Below are 26,236 nucleotides of genomic sequence, written 5' to 3'. Positions count from 1 at the left end.
ATATGTTATTGCCAACGAGATGTGTCCCTCACTGTTCACCGGCTCATATGATGTCTTAGACTTGCACTGGGGTGTAAGGTTTAAAAGAGAAAAACAGAATGCAGAGCAATACTTTTGAGAAATACTGTACAAAAACCTATGGATGCCCAGAATTCTTAGTGAACATTAAAGTAATTGTTCAGTATAAAAATAAAAACTGGGTAAATAGATAGGCTGTGCAAAATAAAAAATGTTTTAAATCTAGTTATTTAACCAAAAATGTAATGTATAAAGACTGGAGTGACTGGATGTCTAACATAATAGCCAGAACACTTCTTCCTGCTTTGCAGCTCTCTTGGTTTCCACTGATTGGCTACCAGGCAGTAACCAATCAGAGACTTGAGGGGGGGCCACATGGGTCATAACTGTTGCTTTTGAATCTGAGCTGAATGCTGAGGATCAGTTGCAAACTCACTGAACAGTTATGTCTAGGGTTGCCACCTGTCTGGTTTTGACCCGGACAGCCCGGTATTTTGAAGGGCTGCCCATTTCAAAAATTCCCCATGATTGACATGGCGATCGACCAATTGGCGATCGCCGCATCATAGCCCCACCCCTTGACATCATGACCTGCTCCTCTGTGTTACATTCCGCCCCTCCACATCACGACCCGCTCCACCGGGAAAAGGTGGCAACCCTAGTTATGTCCCATGGGTTCCCCTTGGGAAACTCGGAGTTAGAGAGCTGAAAAGCAGGACGTAGTGTTCTGTTCTGTTATGTTAGACATCCAGTCACTCCAGACTTTATACATTACATTTTTGGCTAACTAACTATATTAGAAACATTTTTGATTTTGCACAGCCTATCTATTTACCCTGTTTTTATTAGGGATGCACCGAATCCACTTTTTTGGATTCGGCCGAACCCCTGAATCCTTCACGAAAGATTCGGCTGAATACCGAACCGAATCCAAACCCTAATTTGCATATGCAAATTAGGGGTGGGAAGGGGAAAACATTTTTTACTTCCTTGTTTTCTGACAAAAAGTCACGCAATTTCCCTCCCACCCCTAATTTGCATATGCAAATTAGGATTCGGATTCGGTTCGGCCAGGCAGAAGGATTCGGCCGAATCCGAATCCTGCTGAAAAAGGCCGAATCCTGGCCGAATCCCGAACCGAATCCTGGATTCGGTGCATCCCTAGTTTTTATTTGTACACTGAACTGTTCCTTTAAGCCAGTGGTCTAGAAAATACTGGGAAAATCAAACCTCCCCCCAATATGGCATATGAAGAAGTTACAGGGTCTCTCTGCCTCTCCTCTTTAAACTGCCCTCAGAATGCCCTGATATGCCCAACTGTAAGAACTTTTACAATTAGTCTGTTGCCTCTAATTACTTACATGTTCAGGGTCAGACACTTGGATTTGATCCTAAGTACCAGGGACTCTAGCAGGGGCGGTACCAATCCATCTCGGTTATGCTTCCTCTTTCAATAACTTTGGCACAGTGTGTCATTTATACCTGCTGGGAATGTTCTAGAGTACTTTGGAGGTAATGTATTAACAGAACAGAGTTTGCTCCAGCTCTTATAGCAATGTAGTGTAGCCCGCTCGCACAACCCTGGCCTTCAGCAATTCGGCGCCTGGTGCACGGTGTTGGAGGGATCGGCACCCCCCTCAGCAAATTGTCCAAGAAGACACTGGCACACAAAGGCTAGTAACAGCAGGGTTATACCCTTGCGTGTTTATTCTGCAAACGTGCAAAGTTTCGGGGTCAGACCCCTTTGTTTGTTTATTCTGCACGTTTGCAGAATAAACACGCAAGGGTATAACCCTGCTGTTACTAGCCTTTGTGTGCCAGTGTCCAGCTCTTATAGCCCAAAGCAGTCAGTCAGATGGTAATATTTAACAGTCATCTCTTTGGAATCAGGTAACTGATTGATTGGTATTTGCTATCAGATCTGAAGTGAACCCTGTGGCATTTATCACGTGACCTACATTATTTTGCCATGGGCTGCTTGACCAGGGGCAATCAGGGATATTTTGCCATCTGAGCAGCACAGATGCCCTAGTCTGCCCCACTGCCTATCTCTCTAGACCCCCTCCTGTAAGAATGATCAAGAGGCCTAATTCATGGGCCTATAAGCCGCTGAACCAGTCCCTCCAAACCATGTCAGCAGCTTAATGGCCTGTGTATGTGGCCCTTCTAGCTGCCTGACTAACCGATATCTGGTTGAAAACTGGGTAGGTTGGAAAATCTCATCCAGCAAAGACCACACTGGCATCCTCTCCTAACAGATCTCCATACAAACCCATTTATGATCCCTTAGTTGGCCTGGGGCACCAAAAAATCAGGTCATCCCAATTGATCAGTTGTCCAGTATGTTGGCAACCCTGGCACACAAGCGGATCTTATAGTATGTGTCCAGATTTACCTTTATGGGGGGCATGGAAAGCTGGGCAGGGGCAGTATTTTAATTTTTACTGAAGAGCTTTCAAGAGTCTCCCCACCTCATCTTACTGAAATTAGAACATTCATCTATTTAAGTTAAATGCACTTTTGCAGGCAGCTTACCCAGATGGTGGTCACCCTTGTCTCATGGAAAATCCTTATGTCAATGATCATTATATGGGCAATTCTTTACAGGAGGGGGATTTTGCCACTGATTTCCCTCTATTATTTCAGTTTATTTCACCGTGAAAGTGCATATGTTAAGAAACAAAGGAAGTTGATGGAATGTCAGCATAACCTGTAGAAAGAACAGATAATTTCCTCTTTTATCTCTAGACAGCTAAATCCCTTGTACGTTTCCATGTTATGCTTGGCCCCAGATACTGTCATTATTTACTCCTGTATTTCACTCCTATCAGCTTTCCCACAGAACTCCTTTCAGACAGGACAACTACTGTGTTTTGCTGCCGAATCTTCATTTTCCCTTTCTACTGAGGTCACATAGGCCCTAGAACATGAAGGCACATTTAGCTGTCAGCAGCATGAGAAGAGTTTGCTAAATAATTCTGATGTGAATTCTTCTCTATATGGTTATTTATAGAAGCTGGATCTGCATGTTGTTCCTTTGGCTGAAGAGAGGATAAATATGTACAGCAACAGTCAACTTGAAACTTTTCATTTGAAGCTCCATATTGGAGAAGGTTCCTGCTAGGCTATGAGGCTGTGTAGGTTAGTTGTTCCTATCACAAGTTCCAACACTTTTGATGTTCCAAAGTGAACAAGTTGTTTGAAAGCACTCTCAATTGTAGTCCTAGATTTTGCCTTACCAGCTCTGTGCCCAAGGTCTGGGAACTACCCCTAACCCCACAAAGAATGTCTATGGTGCTTGGAAGGTTGTATCTATTGCCATTGTGCATGGCCATAGCAATCATGTCAAGTTCCATGGTGTGGAATTACATTTGCTTCTCTGTAAAATGCAAGTTCTGCCTGAACTGAAACATGTTAGGAACAGTTTATAGAAGCAACTCTGCAGTTTAATCTTCTTCTTCTTCTTCATTATCAACAACATCGTCATCATCATCATCACCTGCAGGAGGAGATAATACAATAGAATGCAACCAAAAGACCACAAACACAACTGAGACCAGTTCAGTAGCTACAAAAACAACTAAGTACAGAACCCACAAATAAGACAAAAAACATATGGTGCCCAAAAGTACAACACAATGCTGCACATTGACAGGCTTCATGCCAAAATGGCTCACAAAAGAATGTAGTATAATATAATTTGGAGCAGAGTCCTTCACAACACACAGTTCCATTTCCCAGCTGGTGTGGTTTCTCACTCACATGTGGGTGACAAAGTGGTAGAATATATCCCTTTATACTAATTGCTCTGACCCTGCCAGTGCAGTCTCTGATCAGGTCCTTATCACTCAGAGATGGGCATTGGCGATTGCCATTGACCTTGCCCATGGCTATTCCCGGGTCAATGTGATTATTCTAATCCTCAATTAGAATAATCACATTAGACTCCTAGGAACTGAGCTAGAAATTGAGCAGGTGGCAAAATCCTTGAATCAATACCCTTAAGGCAACCATCCATACACGGCCGATTCCACTTCTTCAGTACTAGTTGGCAGCTTTTCTGCTCATGTATATAGCACTTCAGTGGACTTACCCGACCAATATCTGGGCAAAATTTGGCCAGATATTATTTCGACAGATTTAAAAATCTCGGGCTCATTGGTCCTTGTACCAACAGCCTGTATCCCCATCGTTGTGATCCGATTGAATCACATTGGATTGGATTATCCAGATATCAGAAGGTGGGCATTTTGGGGAAAGATCTGCATATTTGGCTTTAACCTTAAACTGCCCGTATGTCAAAGTCATGTATGCCAGGTTGGTGGGGCTATTTTCACCAACAATTGGAGGTTGGTCATACACTGGCTCACAGGTTAGTCAGTTGGCTATGGAGAGTATAATTTACTATCTGACAGATGCACTGAGAAGATAAACCCACAAAATGCAGGGATATGGCCAGCTGCTTGTGCACCCCTGGGATACCAACAAACAGATGTGTGTACCCTCACAAACATGCAAAATCCCCAAGAAATAAACTTTAAATAGGGTACCCTTTAGCCACAAGAAGCTTTTACCCTCAAACCTCTCCAGGATATAGTATAATTCCGTATATTTGGAGCACTCAGAGATTCCCTGCAGACAAAACAAGTTAGTTCCAAAAACCTGTAAAATCCCAATGTTTGTGCCATGGACTCAGGCTGGAAACGTTCTTTCCATTTGAATAAGAAATAACTTGGAAGCACATTCTTTGTCCGTTTTGTCTTTTTTTTTTTTTGATGTTTTAAGGAAAACTGAAATTGAGTAGGAACAAGTGGTTTGGGGAGTGTGGGTTAATTTTGGAGAAAAAGCCTAAAACCTTGGCCATTTCTTTGTATGCAAGTTAATACATTAACACATATTTGAAAAAGAAAGTCTGCTACTGACACACACACACACATATGTGTACAGATTTTTTTCCCCTGAACAGATTTGAACAGCAGATTGTTGACAGATTGTTTCAACAGTATCTTGTATTATACAACAACAGCTCTCCTTTTGTCAGTCCACATTCTTACATCTCTTTGGAAAGGTGACAAGTCTGCCTTTGTGATGTTGGAACTTGCTTGGGGATACGGGAGTGACATGAAATTCTAACAGTGATATGTCAGGCTTGAAGAAGACAATGGATCAGATTCAGTTGATTTCGTATCTCCAAATGTTTTTTCTAGATATCCCCCTAGACCTCTTTTGAGTTTTCTTACAATGCTGAATCTGTCACAGTATCTTTCTATGGAATTAGGGAATACTGGGGTCAGGCAAAACATTCCCAGACTCCATGAGATTGTATTTCTTGCTAAAAAGTTCTTTCATTTTCCAACACCCCTGGTTATTCAGAGCAACTGCAGGAGGAGTAGAATGCAATTAAAGCTCCTGTATAATGGGCTTACCCAAAGACACAAAAAACGATTTGGGGGATGGAAAGGGCAAATTTATACATCAAGTATTATCTGTAGTTAACCAAGATCTCCATTTCACATAGGTAAGGAAGGGTAGTACCATATAGGCACCAGAGGACCCAAGTCTAGGTTGGCAACTTTATGGAGTGACCCTTGGGTGGCTATAAGGTAAATTAAAGAACTGCTAAAAAAAATAAACACATAAAAAAATCCAGCCTGCCGATGGATACTCCAGAGGTTTCTGGGGTAAATTCTGGTGTTATTTTACAAGACATCTTGTTGGGTGTCATTCACAGCCTTCTTCATATTTGGGGAGGTATGGGTTTAGGATCTAAATAAGTGGATCTGAACCAAAATTAGGGGGAACTGCCTCTTATCCACCTTCTGATGCCCTATCCAGCAGCTGAGAAAGGACACTGGGACATTTGTGATCCAATGATTACAGGACATTTTTATGAAAAAGACATTATACTGGCTAAACATAGCCAGATGGTTGGATATCAGAGCCAGAATTAAGAGTAGGCAGAAAAGTAAACCTGCCTAGGGTGCAACAATAGGAGGGTGCTGCGTAAGTACCTGTTAAAGGGTCTTCTGCCCACCCCTAGCGCTTGCTAGCTCCCCTCTGCCGCTATCCCCACTCTCCTCTCTTTCATTCTAACTTCCTTCCCCTTACCCTGTCACTCTTCTTTCCCTCCAGTCTGCTGCTCTCCCTGCTTGGCCACATCTCCTTATACTCTATGTACATTGTAGTAACAGCACATGGTGGTTAAAGAAATTCTTATCTCTTATATCTAGGAAATAAGCAGTACAGTAGAACCCCCATTTTACGTCTTTTAGGGGACCAGAAAAAAATGGTGTAAAATCCAGGAAAATGTAAAATCAGGGAAATGTATAATGCACAATATGTAGGTGGGACCACAAAAAAACAATGTAAAATGAGGGAAAACTTAAAATCAGGGGATGTAAAAGGGGGGTTCTACTGTATATCCTAACACCACTATTAGTAGGCAGCTGCCTATTTTAAAGCCCCATATAGAACACTGGAAACATGCAAGGCTATAATATGGCTTTCGTTAATGCCAACTTGGATGAAAGAAACCATTTGCCTTTATACTAATTCCCTGGCCTCCTGTTTCTCCTACTGTTACCACAAAGTCTTTCAAGTCAAAGTCTTTCAATTGTGCACTTTATTTGTGGGACATTGTTCCTTTAATTGTGTTACAAGAAAAGCTAATGTACCCCATGTGCGACTTCTAGTCCGCTTCCCCCTCCACCTCAACAACTTTGAATTCACATTCCTGTATTCTAGTAAACAGGCCACGCGTGTCCCCCAGGGGTTAAAATCTAATTTAATTTACTTACTGCTAGCAAACACAGTTTTGTTAAGGATAACAACTGCCGACTTGTGAACAGAGAAATGATTGCATGTTAATGATTCCTCCGACAGTTCAGCGACACTGTGCTTTACAGTTCCAAATAAGCAACACGCAATTGGGTTTATTAAAGTATTGTGTAAATAGAATGTGACGCTTGAGGTCTATCCTAGACAGCTAATCATCCCAGAACCCGCATTTTGTTTATGAGTGCAGGTCATGTCTGTGTTTTGTGATATCAGAGCATAGATTTATATCTCTCTGTACAGCCAATGAGGACACCTAGTAGTTGTTCTTGCCATTTAATTTCCCTTTTAATCTGGTAACACTCCATCGATGACATACCACCCTCTCATCTGGCTTTTTGCAAAGGGATTTAAACACAATAGGAGGTAATAATGAAGTTTGTGGTACAGTCCTGAGTGGTCTGTCTTAGCAGACCACCAATACTGAACCTGACTTGCGACCTGAACCCCTGACCCACTGACCCCTGTTCTGAATGTTACCCCCTATCCAAGCCCACCTGAATAGCTTATCTCACAGAGCCAACCTGTCCCTGCCATATCTGTATCTGATGTCATGCTAGACTGAAAGTGACACCACACTAGGCTGGAAGTGTGTTTTAATTTCTTCTGTGACCCACAGCCTTCCTGACTTCCTCAGGGTACCTGTGGTCTGCCAAAGTGTCTAGAGATTAGGGTTTTCCACCAGATTCCCAACTGTTTTGAAGGAGGGTACCTGACCAGATGGAGGGTTTAAGCATATTGCCAGTATACAATGCTTAAGTTCCTCAAACATGTTGAGGTTTGGTCAGGCAATTTGATTTTGAACATTCTGCCTGACCTTCTGGGCATATTTGCCAAGTAGGATTTCATTCTAACCAATCATATTGAGATCATATTGGATGGCAGATGATGGGATATGTTGATGAGTGCATGATGCATCAGGAGATGAGGATATGATGAGAAGCCACATCTCCTCTTAATGTCCTGTTCCGATAACTCTGATAATACGTCCCCTTGTATAGTATCAGTTCTTTTAGTCTGCAGAGCTGATCAGTCATATACCAGAGAGTTACTTGTTAATGTCCCTTTAAATCACACAGGTGGTCCTTTAATTCAAAAGCTGGAAGTTGGTTTTCAGAACATATTTAAGATCTCATCAATGAGCCATAACTCAATACACATCAATATAAGTGTTGGGACCATTAGCCATTGGGATTCCCTTTCATGCACTGTAGTTGGCACAGCGGGGTTAATGTGTCAGGTGATATTTGTAACATTCTATACCATTGCCAGACTTCCATCGACAGTCGTGAGCCAAGGGTTTAAGTGGCTGACAACATGTTGTTGCTCACTGTTAGTGTAAAATATGATTTGCATGACTTATTTTTCCTTCTTGGACAGGATTTATGTGGGCACCATTCATGTGATACCTTGGGAATGGCAGACGTTGGAACCATATGCTCACCGGAGCGCAGCTGTGCAGTAATTGAAGATGACGGCCTCCACGCAGCTTTCACTGTCGCTCACGAAATTGGTATGTGGTGCTTTTTTCTGTTCTTTGGCCAAATCAAACACTTTAAACAGCTGCATTCGACAAACCCAAATACTCTTCAATGAATTCCAGCTTTACGCTTGTTTCGTCTGTTTGCAGGAGGATTATGCTTTTCTGAAACAATATTTAGGGCCCTCGGCAAAGCATTAAATATGGCATCTCTATAGCCCTGTGCTCCCATCTGGGGGTTATTTAGAATTTTCAAAATCAAAAATTGAGCGAACATATGAAAAAATTAAGCACTTTATTTTTCAGAGCAAGAAGGTTATATAAATACCAGGTGGAAAGTTTTCTCCAGGTTTCATAACTCATAGCAGCCAATCAGCAGGGAGTGTGTACAAATCTGCTGTTTGGAGGCAAACATTGAGTTGCCGTGGGTTACTAGAAATGGAGTAAAGTTTTCATCTACTATACTTTATGATATTGTAAAAATACACCTATATTTTCTTTTTTTAAAGCATTTTCATGACAGGAAAAGAGGGATTTTTCTTGGGCCTCTAGCCTCAAGGTGGCCATGCTCGGATCAATTTATACTGTTTAGTACAGATCGTCCCATAAGCCAAATGGACAGATACCATAAGTGGAGCCATACAGTGTTGGACTGGCCCACCAGGATACCAGGAGAACTCTTGGTGGGCCCAGGTGTCAGTGGAACCTCATGCTGCTAAACATTTGGCCTTTTTCAGGGCCATTCCCTATTTTTATGAGAACAAATAGGCGAAATAAATGGAATAATAGATTATGGTATGTAAAGAAAAGAGACTAAGAGAATAGAGGTTGAATGAGGAGAGGAAGAATAATAGCATTGAGAGTTGGCCCCTGGTCTAAGTTTCTTGGTGGGCCCCTGGTGTCCCAGTCCGACACGGGCCATAAATGGTTCAGCTTGTTCAGTACAGCTCATAGCATCCAAATGTGACATGTGAATGCTGTTAAGGGTCAGGGAGTTGTAATCCAACAAGACTTGAGTACCTTTTCCTATATAGGGTTATAAAACCACCCTGTCCTGTCTGCTTCAGAACTGTAAATCTCATAGGCTGATCTAAGCAGCAGTGGAGGGGGTGGTCACATAATGGTTCTGCTGCCTCTGGTACAACTGTAAAGTTCATTCAGTACAGTAGCACTAGGGTCTTGATGTTTTAAGGGGCCTAACAGCCCCATGGGCCTCAGTTATTTTTTTGTACATCAAGATCCAAGTGCTGCTTTACTGAAAGGACTATATAGTTGTAACTTTAAACATGGTATGGCACTCTAGCTCTTGGTAGGCTTGATGAAAGTTGAAATTTTGCCACAATGGGGACTACTTAAAGGGATACTGTCATGGGAAAAAAATTAATTTTCAAAATGAATCAGTTAATAGTGCTGCTCCAGCAGAATTCTGAACTGAAATCCATTTCTCAAAAGAGCAAACAGATTTTTTTATATTCAATTTTGAAATCTGACATGGGGCTAGACATTTTGTCAATGTCCCAGCTGCCCCTGGTCATGTGACTTGTGCCTGCACTTTATGAGAGAAATGCTTTCTGGCAGGCTGCTGTTTTTCCTTCTCAATGTAACTGAATGTGTCTCAGTGGGACATGGGTTTTTACTATTGAGTGCTGTTCTTTGATCTACCAGGCAGCTGTTATCTTGTGTTAGGGAGCTGCTATCTGGTTACCTTCCCATTGTTCTTTTGTTTGGCTGCTGGGGGGGAAAGGGAGGGGGATGATATCACTCCAACTTGCAGTACAGCAGTAAAGAGTGTTTGAAGTTTATCAGAGCACAAGTCACATGACCAGGGGCAGCTAGGAAATGGAAAAAATGTCTAGCCCCATGTCAGATTTCAAAATTGAATATAAAAAAAATCTGTTTGCTCTTTTGAGAAATGGATTTCAGTGCAGAATTCTGCTGGAGGAGCACTATTAACTGATGCATTTTGAAAAAAAAAATTTTTCCCATGACAGTATCCCTTTAAAGTTGCCTATCCCTACATAACCCCAATTCTGTTATACCCATTACAGTACTTCCACACCCTTCCTCTTTTATTTCCTTACCACCCACATTCCATTTTACTTTGATCAGCTGACTCTCACTTTGGAGGATACCTTATATTTGTGTCCATTTTTGGATTACTCAGCCTTTAATGAACATGTAAAAAAAAAAACATCCATTAGAAAGTGATCATTTCACTACAAACACACAAAAAAAAGGAAAAAAAAAGAAAATATTATTTCATGTTCTTGGCAGGAAAAAAACAGAGCTAAGGAAACCAAATCTGAAACTGCCAACTCGAAAAACTGCTTCTAAGTGCTTGCCAAATCAAAGTATAGTCTGCTTTGGAGTCTCAGTTCAGCAGTTCAAACATCTTAAAATAGAAAGGAAATAATAGGTTGTGGAATTTAAGAATGCTAAAGTGGTTAATCCCCATGTTTCAAAACTGTAACTAATTAGATCGCTTTATATTTTCACAGAGATGAGACAAAAAGGTCCAGGATGAGGCTAGAACTAGAAGTAATGGCTATTGGCTTTAAAGAAAAACAGGATATATATCCATGTTCAGCATAGGTTATTTTAGTCTCATTAAACGTAGGACTTATCTTCCAGTGACATCAGCCCTCATGGGCCCAAACACCCCCGAATGCAAATTAATTATAAAACCATGCCCACCCTGCCAGTGACGTTATATATGGGTAGAGTAATCCCTATTAGGGATGGGTCTGAGTTGGGAGACAATGGATCAGGGTTGGGGCACAGACATGCGACCAGCCAACCACAGTCCTGCGGGACTCAGTGTGCCCAATTTGATGTTGTTTTTGGTGTTAATAGGATTTGCCCAAGTCAGCATTGGTGGATTGAATTTTTGGATAAGCCTGACCAAACCCACACCAATAAATTTCATATAACATACAGGATGGTGGTATTATATATGAAGTTAGCACTGACTTTATATACTATAGTATAAAACGAAGAAGCCTATGTAGAAAATATCTTTAAATAATCCCTCCAAGCACATGGCCATGCCATCAGAGCAACCAATCAGATGTTCCCATTTTTTATGTTAACTGGCCTGGATCATAAATAACTAGCCACTGATTGGTTGCCATGGATTATGAGACTGGGACCAGCATTGTCCATGGTACTACATAACATCCTAAGAGGTCAAAAAATATTTATATATATCAATGAATAATGGAAACAAAATAGTATCCTGCAGACTTAATTTTCAGACTTCCCTAGGTACAAGACCACTTTATGATCTCATGTTTGGTCCCCTCATACCAGCACAACAGGAGTGATGACATCTTGCTTGCTCAATTAAATTAATTAAGTTGTAGATGTTCTGTTATCCTGGATGTCAAGCACTTAGTTACTAGCTGTCCTACTGTACTTTGGCATTGGGGTTTAATGCATGCACAGGAATGTCCTACACATGGCGCCCCAGCTGGGCGAGCCTTCCTTAGCCCCTGAATACAGTTAATTGCGATGTCAGTCCCTAATGCATGCTCTGTAAGAAATTGTACTCGGCACCTCGATATGCTCAGCATTGCTTTGTCCTGGCCGCCATATTGATCTTCATCCTTTAACCTGGATATGCTCATGGTTATCATTGTAACCCACATGCTGGTCTTCATCTTTAACGTGGAAGTGTGCAGTAAATGCAACTGCCATCTAATCCAACTAACCCCATGAACATCCCACAGACTGCAACAAAGACTGCTTTGTACCTAAAGTGGTCCCACTACAACCAAAATATTTTACTGCAAGCCATGACATGGGGGCTGGTGGGTCATTTGTTTTCCGTTGCCATGTTTTGGTGCATAATTAAGGTTTTCACTGATCCTGTTTGAAGGTCTGTAATAATCCCCCATCCAGGGAAGGACTATTTGAGTACATACAGGCATTTTAAAATTCTCTGCCCCTACAGCACAAACTGTACTGGAATCCATAATAATTCTGTCTTTTCCGTTCAGAAATTTGTTTAGAAGAGGTAAAATATTCAGCAGGATAAATGGAGGAAAAACAGCTAAGGAGAGAGAGAGAGATTTGGCAAGTGTTCACAAACACAGGCTCTAACTACAGCTCAGAAAGGAAGTTGGGCTGGCATACAATGGAAAGTAGATGTATTTTAATTACAAAAAATATCCGCACTGGAAAATGTTGTTAAATCTTTGAAACCAAGCCTTTTCTGCAGTTCTTGGGCTTCAGTGTTTTCCGCTCCCTGAAAACAGCCATACACACCCAATCACAGGCATGCGTCCTTATACACCGTTATAAGCTCTTCCTTCCATCGTTTATCCAAGTGGTATTGCAGAATGTATTCTATTTCAGCCTAGCTCTAAATTGGGGCAGGTAGTTTTGGTCACTAACTTCATTTAAAGCTCAGTGCTTTACAGGACAAGGAAAAGCTTAATCATTAGGATGCTCCCAATCTGTTACGTACCCCCAGTGATTATATTCACTAACCTAGGAGAGTACCTAACAAATTAGCAGCCCCAAATGATTAAGCTTTTTTCTTTAAAGGAGAAGGAAAGGCATTGTACACTTGGGGTGCCAACTGTTAGACACCCCAAGTGATAGGAGCTGATAGGAGCACCGGCCCGGGGTTTCAGGTAAGTTAATACAATCACTTGGGGTGCCGAACTTTTGTCACCCCCAAGTGTACAATGCCTTTCCTTCTCCTTTAAAGGAGTAGTTCAGCTTGATAGCTGAATGAATTCACTTCTGAAATGAGAACAGCACTCCAAGACAATTTGCAACCAGTTTTAATTTTTTTATGACTATAAAGTCATTTACATAATTTTTGCTGCAACTCTCAAGATTGGAATTTCAACCTATAGCTGGTTGCTAGGGCTTCATTATCTAACAACGTGGCAGCTGTTTGGATATGAGAAGGAAAAATGAATAGAAAATGAAGGGGGGAGTCTAAAATGACAAGTGATAAAGAATAAAAATAACTCTAAAAGTCAACACTCATTTTTTTTATTTGTGGGGTCAGTGACCCTGACAACGAGACAGCAATTGTAGTTGCAGGGTGAAATAAGGGACTAAAAAAATACATAATGATAACAATGGGAAATAGTTAAAAAGCTGCTTAGAATGGGGTTATCTATAACACACAACACAAAGTTCCCCTTTAAAAATCAGGTATCTCCTCAGGGCTAAATTTAGGTGGGTTATGTTGTATATAAACACCCTTCATAGGATTGCTTCACCTCTCCATTTAAGAGGTCTGCCTCTCTGCGTGCCTCTGCCCAGCCAGGAGCCCTGTTATCAAAGCAATTGTGAAAGGAGAGCTGCCGTGCAACACGATCCCTTATTGATCGCTCCCATTTTTGTCTACACACGAAACAGGAAGCTTTTAGACTTTTTACAGTCTTATGTTTCTCCCAGACAATACAGGGGCCTGCAGCTCTGTGTTAATAAGGATTGCATATCTCTGCCAGGGCTCTGCAGCTGAGCTCTGCGCATTCCAAGGACAGATTCGCTAGTCTCAGCATTTTCAGATGACTTTGTCAGGAAGAGATTTCATGGGCACGGTAGATATTAGTGAGATAATAGATATCTGAAAAATGTAAGGGCTTTTTTTTAGGCTTTTGAGAAGCGTATTTATTTTGCTTCAATAATTAAAAGGGAACTATAGCAAAAATGAAAATTGAATAAAAGCTTCGGCATACAGAAATAAGACACTTTCTAAATACAATCAATTAAATATTCTGTATCGTTTCTGAAAATAATTAAGTTTATGTTCACTATTCCTCTCTCAGCATCTGTTTCTCTTCATTCTGTCTTCATGCAGCAGTTGGGTGTCAGATAATCATTGACAGTTAGATCCAATATATCTTATAGGGGGGCTCCTTTTGCCTAGAAGATGTATTAGAGCTCACTCTATTAAAATCACCAGACATCATGTCTCTCTACATGCAGAATTTGCACAAAAGGCAGTTATTTTGTTAGATTTTGTTTGTGCTGGAATCAGTTATTTGAGTGAGCTCTAATTTATCTGTTAGGAAAGGAAGACCTCCTTATAAGATATATTGGATCTAACCAGGCCCAGATTTGTTGCGAGGCGACAAAGGCCGGGCCTAGGGCAGCAACATTTTAGGGGCTGCATCCTAAGGAGCACTGGGGACTCAAAGTGTGAGCGTTGGTGGATTTGCGTACACTTGTTTGGCGCTAGGACCATGCGGCGGTGAGGGGGGGACATGCACATGCGAACACCCGGCGCTAGGACCATGCGGCCTTAGGCACCGCGCTATCAAATCTGGCCCTGGATACAACTGTCAATGAATATCTGACACCCAACTGCTGCATGAAGACAGCATGAAGAGAAACAGATGCTGAGAGAGGGATAGTTAACATAAGCTTGATCATTTCAGAAATGATGCAGAATTTTTAATTGATTGTATTTACAAAGTTTATATTAATTTTTTCTTCGCAATAGTTCCCATTTAATGCTATGTATAATAAGCCTCAGCTCAGTGAGAAGGAGTGCAGTGGTTTATGTGCTGTACAGAATCAATCAGTCTGAAACAATTGCCCGGGCATGAAGGAGCTGGCTGCTTTTAACAGTCGCCATATTGATGACATCACTGCACTAATCTGTACTTCCAGGTACCCTGAATTAACAGGAGGACACTTTGGACCAGGAGTCCCCAACCTTTTTCACCCATGAGCCACGTTCAAATGTAAAAATAGCAACAGAAGCATGGAGAAGCCATAAAAGGGCTTTAATAGTGTATTTGGTAACACCAATATGGACTGGTGGCTGGCAGGAGGTTCTGTTTGGCAGCAAATCTGGTTTATATTCAACCAAAACTTGTCTCCAAACCAGGAATTCAAAAATAAGCACCTGTTTTGAGTCCACTAGAAGCAACATTCAAGGGGTTGGTGAGGAACATGTTGCTCAGGAGCCACTGGTTTGGGATCCCTCCTTTGGACCAAAGTGTCTATTTGCGTCTGTCAAGTTGGTGATTTTTTTACCCTCAATGCAGTGTTTTCCCCATAATTCTAGATGCAAGAGGGGAGTCCTGTCCAATGCATCAATACACATGCAACTGCACAAACACATATACAGTAATTGCAATGCATTATATAATATTCAAGAATAGCCCCCACCCATAAGAACGTAGCATATCTTCAGTATGTTGTCATTACCAAAGCCTTGATTGACTCTGAAATTAACACCACATGGAGAGCTAAAGAGAAAAGGTCATGTTATGATTGAATAGAATGGCAGGCCGCCTGCACCGAGAATAAGAACACAGTGTGGGAAAGGTTTAATAAAGTTGGAATTCTTTGTTACCATTTCCTTAATCATGTGTGAAGTCCAGTTTCCTTGGCCTTTGTGAGAGAAGGTGTGAACTTCAGCACCTCTATAGAGTTCCTCTTGTTACAATGCCAGTGTCAAGTCTACTTGTCATATCAATGCTAATCAAGTTTGCTACTCAAATCCCCGCTTAGCACATTTCCTCTGAACCGCACCTACTATGTACGTCTTTTGTGTTGAAGGAAGCCTGGGGGTCACGCTAAATGGCACGTCAGAGCAGCAACAGCCTTCCTTCTCAATAAGGCAAAATATCTGAGTTTGTACAAGGAACAGGCAAGTTAACGTTCAAAGTGTGGTCTTTAAAAAACAATGATGTTGCCTGGGTTTGAATTGGTAGACCAATGTGTTATCCTATTTCTTTCTCCTGAATATTAACTATCAAAGTCTGAGTGATGCTGACACCTTCCAATGTAATTGTTACCAGTACACTAAAAACTAGCATTTCTTTCTTCCTTTCTTGCTCCTTCAGTAGTGCCCAGCAAACATCTTATGGGTTGCTATGGGTTACTGCCCCTGGGCAAACTTAGCGCCTTTTATTACATATGGGGGATTGGCTGAGAAAGATAGGGATCATCCAGGAATGTATAAGGAGCATTCAACTGTTGCCAGAGAGTCACCACCAGTATCTGCCACTCTTATAAAAGGGAAGTTATGACAGATGGAGAATGGCATTTTTAGCTTTGGTTCTCCCTGATAGCACTGCAGTAGTGAAATTGCCTGATGTGCCATCATGCTTAAGGTGGCCATAGACATAATAATTATGATCTTTCCTGGAAAAGATCTTTCTAAGAAATATCGTTCGTTTCAACACACATGTGTAGAGATGAATTGTATGATATACAACTGGACTTATATTGAAAAATGTTCAGTGCCTATGCATTGGGTAGTGATTTTGGGGTGAACTTACCCAAGCAAACGGGGGATCCAGGCCCCAATCTTTCAGCTCAGGAAGGCAAAAAAAGTTAGTTTATTAAGACAAAACTAAAAGTTAGTTTATTAAGACAAAACCATAACAGCAAAGGCCTTGCGCGTTTCGTGCCTTAGGGGCACTTAGTCATAGTGACTAAGTGCCCCTAAGGCACAAAACGCGTAAGGTCTTTGCTGTGATGGTTTTGTCTTAATAAACTAACTTTTTTACTACATCTATTTCTGGAGTGTGATCCAGTGTGTGCCAGCCCATCGCTATTTTTTCTACTTGATACAACGGGACTTGCTGTGTTTTTTCTTGAAGACGTTTCACCAGTCATCCAACTGGCTTTCTCAATTCAGAATGACTTGTACATAGGATCTTGCTTCGCTTTATATCCTCTGGAATGTTGCTCCAATCAGCATAATCTGTTTATCATAATCCACAATGATGTCATTATTTTAGTTGTTGATTGTATTAGCAAGATTGGAGCTTTGATGTTTTATTAAACCTTCCAGGGAGAGGTGCCAAAACAGTATTGTATGTGTCAGACAATAGATGTTGCACCCCCCCCACCTCCAATCAGACTTGGGTTTTCAGTTGTTACATATATGGCTTCTTTAACACCTCTTTTAAACCAGTCACTCTCCCTGTCTAGAATCTGGACTTGGCAGTCTTCAAATGTGTGTCCCTTTTCTTTTAGGGCTAGTCCACACGGGGAGATAGCGACGCGTTTGCGGTCGCGGCGACAAAGCGCCGCGACAGTCGCCGCGACCGGCGCAGGCGACAGTTTTGTATGGGCGCCTATGTAAAAACGCCTGTGCTAACCACACGAGGCGATGCGCTTTTCAACAGTCGCCTGAAAATGCCTCGCCAGGCTTTTTCAGGCGACTGTTGAAAAGCGCATCGCCTCGTGTGGTTAGCACAGGCGTTTTTACATAGGCGCCCATACAAAACTGTCGCCTGCGCCGGTCGCGGCGACTGTCGCGGCGCTTTGTCGCCGCGACCGCAAACGCGTCGCTATCTCCCCGTGTGGAATAGCCCTTAGATGTAGATACATGGCTGTTCTGACCAGAGGAGCTGACTCTTCTGTGCTGCGCCACACGCAGGTGTAAATGTTGTTCGGTTTCCCCCCACATACAAACCAGAGCACTCCCCACTGCACTGTGTTGCATACACAATGTTACTCTTCTTGTGCTTAGGGGTTGGGTGAACTAGTTGCTGCCTCAGTGTGTTGCTGGGTTTAAAGCAGATAGGGATGTGCTGTATATTAAAAATTCTTCTAAGTTTTTCCAACACCCCAGCTACATATGAGAGGACCAAGTTCTTTCTCCTGTCCTGTTTTCCACCATCACCAGTAGTCTTGGTGTTATTGCTTCTTTTTATACCAGTTTTCACAAAAACCCAATATGGATACCCACATGTCTTCAGGGTCCCTCTGAGATGTTTCCTCCCTTTCAAATTAGCCTTTGCGCTGGTGGGGATCTTGTCTGCTCTGTGATGTAGAGTTTTAATGACCACAAGTTTTTGATCTAGTGGATGGTGGGAGTCAAACAGCAGGTACTGGTCTGTGTTTCCTGTAGACCTCTATTTACAGCTTACCACCCTCTCTGACTCTTACCAAACAGTCAAAAAAAGCCAGTGTGTTATCTATATTATTTCTATAGTTATATCATGACCTGGATGAATGACAACTTTCACAAACAAGATATACAATAATTGAATTCTACCTGTATCTGACGATTCAGCACTAAACAGTGGCCAATGTTTGGGTGCCTTCAAAGGCATCCAATCAAAATTTTCCGTTTGGACCGACCAACCAATATCGAAGTCTTCTGCCATTGTAGGTTGGCTCATCTCCCATCATACACTCATCAAATATTGTCTACGAAAATGTTTTTTGTCCGATTACATTGGTGCGTGTATGGCCACTTTTAGGGTGCAGGTCCTTCCATCCATTTATCACACTGGGCTGGGTAGTAATGTAACTCCAGTCTGTCAGATGCACAAGCAGGGCAACCATGGAACAAGGTTGAAGGCATAATGGAGAGAAAGCAAATATGGTATAGGGAGGCCCAAGTAAATGAAGTAAGTAAACTTATATGACTTATTTGTTGAACTGCTCTGGCAGTTATTTAATTTTTAAGTAAGCACATTTCCTATAAATGACTACACAATCTTATATATTAAAATATAAAATCTTATATATTTACCTATTTCATGAATATTCAGTCCATGTTGGAGCTAGGGCAGTCTTCACAGCTACGATCCCCCACCCAGTTGGTCTGTGGGCGTTTAAACTAGAAGTTCACACAATGTATATAGCAATAGTGTTCTGTGTTTGCCAGATAGCCAGGGCTCCTCACTGGTTCTAGCTATGGCCAACTGAGTGGCATCCATATATGAACTGGCTGGCTATGCTCTCTGCCTAATCAGCCCATGGGCCAAACAGATGAACAGTAGTGATGGGCGAATTTATTCGCCAGGCGCGAATTCGCGGCGAATTTGCGCGATTCGCGGCAGGCGAATAAATTCGCGAAACGCCCGCGAAAATTCGCCGAAAAAATTCGCCGGCGTCAAAATTTTTTTCCGAAAAAACAGACGCCGGCGTCAAAAACGGGCGCCGGCGTCAAAAACGAGACGCCGGCGCCGTTTCGCGAATTTTTCGCAGTTTCGCAAAATTCGCGAATTTTTCGGCGAAGCGAAACGGCGCAAATTCGCCCATCACTAATGAACAGTGTACAAGGGGACACATATGGCTTCCTATTATTCTGATTGTTCATAACAAGGGCACGAATGATCCAAATAGCAGGGAGTAAAGAGGAGCTGTAGCACATCCGCAGATTCAATTTTCCCCCCTTGCTGATTCCCAAAATGTGTACTTTGTGACTATAGGGAGAATGTAATGAAAAACCGCAAGTGTTATCCAAAATCTTGTGTTTGTGAATGTTTAGCGCTGTTTGCAATGTAAAATCAGTCGCTGGTGAATATTACATCGCTAAGCAAAGGTTAGCCTTTACACCTGCTCTGGAGCTTCGTAAGCAAAATTTTATTACATACATTTGGTCTTAAACTTCGTGTGGAAGCCAGTGAGGTCTGTAATTGGTCAAAAAGGATGCATACAGGGTCGCTAACATTCGCAATGGTCTTTACGAATGTTTTTTTGTGCTAACGAAACATATTACATTTCCACTTATATTGTATGTTCTATAGATATCAGATTGGCAGGCCATTATACACAATTCCAGGTTCCCACTGCAATCAATACCAGGGGTGTAACAACAGCTGGTCCCCCTGCCAGAAAATATTTACCCCAATATCCCAACCCCCCCCCCCGCTTTAAAGAAAAAGAAAGAGGTGGGGAGGGGGATTTCAACACTATACAGCAGTGGTCCCCAACCAGTAGCTCACAAGCAACATGTTGCTCACCAACCCCTTGGATGTTGCTCCCAGTAGCCTCAATGCAGGTGCTTATTTTTTAAATTTTTGGCTAGAAGGCAAGTTTTGGTTGCATAAAAAACAGATGTACTGCCGAACAGAGCCTCCAGTATGCTATGAGTCCATATAGAGGCCACCAAACAAACAGCCAATCGGAATGCCAGAAATTTTGCCATGCCGCACATTTTGATAGATTTTATTTGTGCCATTGCAGTTCAATTTATTGTTTGTGTCAAGATGTAATTGAAATTATACAAATGGGTGGTAAATATTTCATTATAAAATCCCTTTTCTATATAAAAATTCAGCGTTGCTTTTTATATTCATGGTGGAGGCTGGGGATGTCAGGGGGCCTACAAGGCAGAAGACAAAAATCTATTTAACGATTCATTTAACATGTTTAAAACAATGTTATTCCTAGTGAGGCCACAGCCATATTAGGTGATCAGTCATGATCGAATTCCCATAATGAACCAAATTTCACTAAGTACGTCATGTGGGGCTGAAACAAAAAAACAGACTCAAGATGGTTTACAGGTGGCTATGTCAGATATGTGGAGATTTCAGCCAATCAGTAGTAGCAAAATGCTTTGTCAAGAAACAAACAGCAAGTGTACACAGCCCGAGTTTAACATTTTACAGCAAATTCTTGGCTTTCCCTAGAATCTATTTAATAACATGTAACGGTCATAAAGTTTCCACCTGCTGCCCACATGTTTGAGGAATAAACGTCTCAGTGGAACGAAGCCTCGTCTGTGAGCGTTGGGTACAATTTAATTTAATAATCAGGCTTGCTATTTTAATCCTACTCAATTTTCGTCATCTTTTGCATCCAAACAGGCTTTGATTGGCTTGAGCACTGCCTGTGGCCGGTGGACGGAGTCAAAAAACACACGTCTGATAATTGAAAATCAAAGGGGAATGTGCAGCCAAACTGTTAGGAAATGTCTCAGACACTATCTCCGCTCTGTTTTTCCAGTGGTTTGAGGTTTATTATTATTTTTTTCTTTTACGTCTTTTGCTGATCTATGTAGAAGTTTATCCTGACGGACAGGGGGAAATGAAACAAGACTTTATTTTGAAAGCTGTACTCTATCCTGATACAGGTTACCCTAAAACAATTCAGCAGGGGTTACTGGCGGGCTCCTCTGAAAGATCAGGGAAAGACAAGACTTCTTGTCCTTTGATGTTTGTATAATTATTAGTTCTGATGTTCCGCTGGATATTTAGAATCTGAATGCAAGATTATGGCAGATTATTGTGTATGGGTTTACCTTAGTGGTTTGAGCTTCCTTGCTGGGGCATCCGAGATTCCTGCTCCCTGGTGCACATTTGTCATTACAGTATGTGAGTTCCTGAAGTATCTCTAGTAAAGTTCTGCAAAGCTAATATTTTAGACCTGGTCTAATAACCTGCAACAGCCAATAGAATCAGCCAAAGAAGATAGCATTTTGTGGACAAATGGCAATTCCATAATGTTTTAATTAATTAGCGTTACTGTAGGATACCAAGGAACTCACCTGACCACAGTTTGGTGTCACTTTGTAGAACTGATTCTATTACCATCTATAAATCTGTATTTGCTGCGTGCCCTTAACCATTGCTCATTTTATGGATTTACCTGTTGACAGTCGGAACTGAACACTTGACAATTTGTCAACATTGTCGACCTATATTTGCTTAGATCTAAGTCTGTTATGTCTACACATGTCACAAAATATCACTCTGGAGAGCCATTTCAGCCACACTGTGATCATTTTATATGATAAGTTGCACTACATGTTTCAGATGAATAGATCCTTTCTCAGGTGCTTGTGTTAACAATGTGCATAGCCCAAATTACCAATTTATTACCAAAATACAACCATCAGCTCCCATTGTGTGGCCAGACACATTACATTACTTTTGAAAACTTACTTCTGAATCTGAAGTACTGCCCTCTGGAGGCCTACCGGACACACAATGGGAGCTGAGACACTTGTTGGTTGTATTTTGGTGATAAATCGGTCATTTGGGTTATGCTCATTGTTAACACAAGCACCTGAGGAAGGATCTCTTGATCCGAAACATGTAGTGCAACTTATCAAATAAAATGATCACAGTTTGGCTGATATGGTTCTCCAAAGTTATATTTTGGGATTTGTGAAGTCAAGGAGGTATGGCAGAACCTGGCTCTGTGTGATGAACCGTCTACACATGACATGTTGTCATTGTCATTTTTCTGAACCTGGGACGCCTTTCAATCCAACTTGCTTTTAAACCTGACTATGTGCCTAAGTCCTGGGTACCATAGAGAAGAACAAAAGTGGAAAAACTATTGCTGTAGTGGAAAACCACTTAAAGGGATACTGTCATGGGAAAACATGTTTTTTTCAAATCGCATCAGTTAATAGTGCTACTCCAACAGAATTCTGCACTGAAATCCATTTCTCAAAAGAGCAAACAGATTTTTTTATATTCAATTTTGAAATCTAACATTGGGCTAGACATTTTGTCAATTTCCCAGCTGCCCTAAGTCATGTGACTTGTGCTCTGATAAACTTCAATCACTCTTTACTGCTGTACTGCAAGTTGGAGTGATATCACCCCCTCCCCTTTTCCCCCCAGCACCCTAACAATAGAACAATGGGAAGGTAACCAGATAGCAGCTCCCTAAAACAAGATGACAGCTGCCTGGTAGATCTAAGAACAACACCCAATAGTAAAAACCCATGTCCCACTGAGACACATTCAGTTACATTGAGCAGGAAAAACATCAGCCTGCCAGAAAGCATTTCTCTCCTAAAGTGCAGTCTCAAGTCACATGACTGGGGGCAGCTGGGAAATTGACAAAATGTCTAGCCCCATGTCAGATTTCAAAATTGAATATAAAAAAAATCTGTTTGCTCTTTTGAGAAATGGATTTCAGTGCAGAATTCTGCTGGAGTAGCACTATTAACTGATGTGTTTGGAAAAAAACATGTTTTCTGATGACAGGATCCCTTTAAGGAGAGGGTAGGTATTGAACTCAGACATCTACTACTAATAGGTCACACAACTATTTGTGGGCCAATCGCCATGTTCGAATATGTTCCTCTGCCATCCAGTGACACTGCTATTTATTTGTAACTCAGGGATACCCATGTTGGAGCTTACATTGAAACTGGTGTAGGTGGAAAAGTAGCCTACAGAGCCACAGATACAAAAGATTTATAAATAATGACTATGATAAGGAAGATACTGGTAAGAAGGTGGTTGCTTTTGTAAGCAGTGGATTACCTCAGTTTTGAAATGCAGGAACTATGATCATACACTTGCTTAATATTTCCATTGAGTGAATGCAAAGAGAAGCTAATTCCGAAAGTTTGGCGGCACCTTAATTGATTAGTTGGAATGCGCCAAATCCCTTTGTCCCATACATTTTATTTAATTCAATTTAATTGTTTCAGTTCAGTGATGCTAATTTAGCGACATATGCTGTACTGCTGAGACTTGCATTCAGATAATATAGTTCACACTGGGACAAAAGAACATTTTAAATGGAATCTTAATTAAATGTCGAGAGATGTTGAACAGAGAATAATACCACATTGCCATACTTGAAAATAGAGAAAAATATTATTCTCGCAAAAGCGTATCTTTGGATAACAAAACTTTACAATCGATCAGTTATATATGATGGCTGACATTGAGAATTTGTTGGGACTGCCCCAGACTTACTGGCTGAGAATCAGTTGTATTATTAAAATGACACGATGAGGGTTATTTACTTAACTCCAAATTGATCTCACATTTTATTTAAAAAACCCACAACCAAACTCCCATGCTCGATTTGACCTTATTTATTAATAAAAAAACCTCAAATTAATTGTTTTGGGGAAAAACCCGATAAAATTGAGCGAAAACCCGAATCTTTAGATTTTTTTTTAGAATTTTCCCCCGAATCTCTTGATTTTTGGGTATTTTTGCCTGAAACCCCCACATTTTTCGAGTTTTTGGGCTAAACTCAGTGCAAATCATGATGTCTTCAAATTGAGATTGGTGCCTCTCCCATTGACTTATACAGGACCTCGACAGGTCTTAGATGGCGGATTTTCGGATTTGTGCTTTTTGCAGCATTGGGGTATAATCTAACTGGAAAAATTCAAGGTTTTTTTTTTCCACGAAAGATTCCAGTTTTTGCCCCAAAGAGATAAACCAACCAGATAAATTTGAGGTTAGTAAATAACCCCTATAAGTTTAGAATAGTCTTGTGTCCACTGTGTGGATAATTGGTGGACATTCAGTGGTACAATGGCTTGTGTGGCTGTTTATGAGTATTGAGGTTGTCACTGGCAAGAGTGTCTTGTAAATTTTAGATATCAATGGTCATTAGCAATAACACTGTTGGTTGCAGTGTTGTCACAGTTCAGCCATTGTGCTTCTTAAAATGCCTGCTAGGGTTGATATGAAAGGAGGGTAATTTAGCATCCCTGCTGTAGAGAATCCACTCATTCCAAATTAATAGTCCTGCTTACTATACACAAAATAAGCTAAAAAAAACTTACAGTAGATGATGTTTTGACACCTCTAATACTTTATGATGAATTGCTTGCTCATCTGGGAGTTGCTTACTTACAACAGATAACAAGTTCTCCCTCATTAGATGCAAAATCAGCATTTTGTTTGCTAATTCATGTAAAACAATGCTTGAACATCACTAAATGTTAGGGCAGCTTCTCTCCTTCCCTCCCTTCACTAACACATCGCCAACAGATTTAAAGTGGGCCACACAGTGGGCCAATGTGTTTGTTGCTTTGTGAGAAGACTGAGAAGACTGGTTCAATACTGGTGAATATTTTGTCCCAGTCCGTCCATCTCACCCAAACCCGGTGGTTTCTCTGCTTCTCTGCTCTCCATGTCCTACCCACTCAGAAGTCTTGCTCCAATACATGCTCCAATATATTGCACTGATGAGATCTTACAAGATCGAAACAGGCTGTCTTCAAGTTTGGATAGGGTCAGACTGTTGGCACGGGGCCCACTGGGGTTCTGCCCCCTGCCGGGTGTGTGCGAATGCGCAAAAGCATGCACGCACAGTTTGGCGTGACTGGATGACAGGAAGAGGTATGCATGAGCGTAATCGCGCTTACGCGGACACTGTTTTTACAACGAGCGGCAAAAGGAGGAAAACGCGCAGGGTGAACACAAGAACTGCGAGCCCACCGGGTTTTTTCCCGGTTTCCCGCTGGCCCAGTCTGACCCTGAGTTTGGATTTATGGCTTTGAACTATTAGCCTGTATCTGTGCTATAAACCGGTAGTTCTGGATGCATAGTTGGCCACAGGGACTTAAATGAGTGATTTGCATGTCTCCTCCCATAACGCCTTATGTGAGAGTTAAAATCGAGTTTTCGGTATGATGGCAGTGCTATGTGTGTAGCATGAGGCATGTAAAGACCGTCTGTTTTAAGAAGGCCCACTAGTGATGGGTGAATTCGGCTGGCACGATTTTGCGGCAAATTTCCACGTTTTGTGGCCGGCAAATAAATTTTCCCTGGCAAAATTTTCTAGACGCACGTCCGAAAAGTCGCTCGTGTCAAAATCTGTTCAGACGCCCATTGACTTTAACGCTAGTGTCAGCTTGGACACAGGGGCGTCAATTTCCTATTTTCACGATTTTTCATGAAAATGTCAAATTTTCACGATTTTGTCGTGAAAATTCAAGATTTTAACGATTTTTTCCATGAAAATGTCTGAATCTCACAATTTTTTCGTGAAACTTTTTTGATTACATGATTTTCCTGTGAATGTTTCAGTAGAAATTCGCCCATAACTAAAGATAACATGAGTTTAGGTGGACCCAATGGCAAAGGTGCTTCTAGGTTCCTATGAGACTAGACGGGGAAAAGAGCTTTGTGAAAAGGCTTCTTGGTACTATAGACCTTGAACTAGGCTATTGAATCTTTGACTCTTCAGCTGAACTGTAACATCCATCTTCCGCTAACGAGGGAATGTGGTGTTCTAGACCAGAAACAAATGGGAATCGGCTAGCTGAATGCTAATCTCTAGCCTTGAGCAAATGTTTCAAACCAACGCTGCTGAGGGTTGTGAAATAGAAGTTGGTTGGAAATTTTGTGGAGGTTTTAAAATCAAAGATAACCACAAAGAAAATAATCCATCCGATATAAGGCACTCCAAAAAAGAAATAGGTGCTAAGAACCTTCACTCATTTCTGAAGTTGTTTTA

At 41.4% G+C, this 26,236-nt stretch overlaps 1 protein-coding gene across 1 annotated transcript in view; it reads left to right on the top strand.

Moving 5' to 3' along the window:
• The window catches only part of adamts5.S (ADAM metallopeptidase with thrombospondin type 1 motif 5 S homeolog), a 78,678-nt gene that overhangs the window by 13,072 nt on the left and 39,370 nt on the right, over positions 1-26,236 (top strand). Inside the window, exon 2 of the mRNA XM_018248864.2 lies at positions 8,233-8,365. Within this exon, the coding sequence (XP_018104353.1) occupies positions 8,233-8,365 (133 nt within the window). The remainder of the gene's footprint in view (positions 1-8,232; positions 8,366-26,236) is intronic.

The sequence above is a fragment of the Xenopus laevis genome, chromosome 2S, assembly GCF_017654675.1.
Source record: "Xenopus laevis strain J_2021 chromosome 2S, Xenopus_laevis_v10.1, whole genome shotgun sequence".
In the NCBI taxonomy this organism is placed as follows: domain Eukaryota; kingdom Metazoa; phylum Chordata; class Amphibia; order Anura; family Pipidae; genus Xenopus; species Xenopus laevis.
This window is presented reverse-complemented; position numbering and strand designations above follow the sequence as displayed.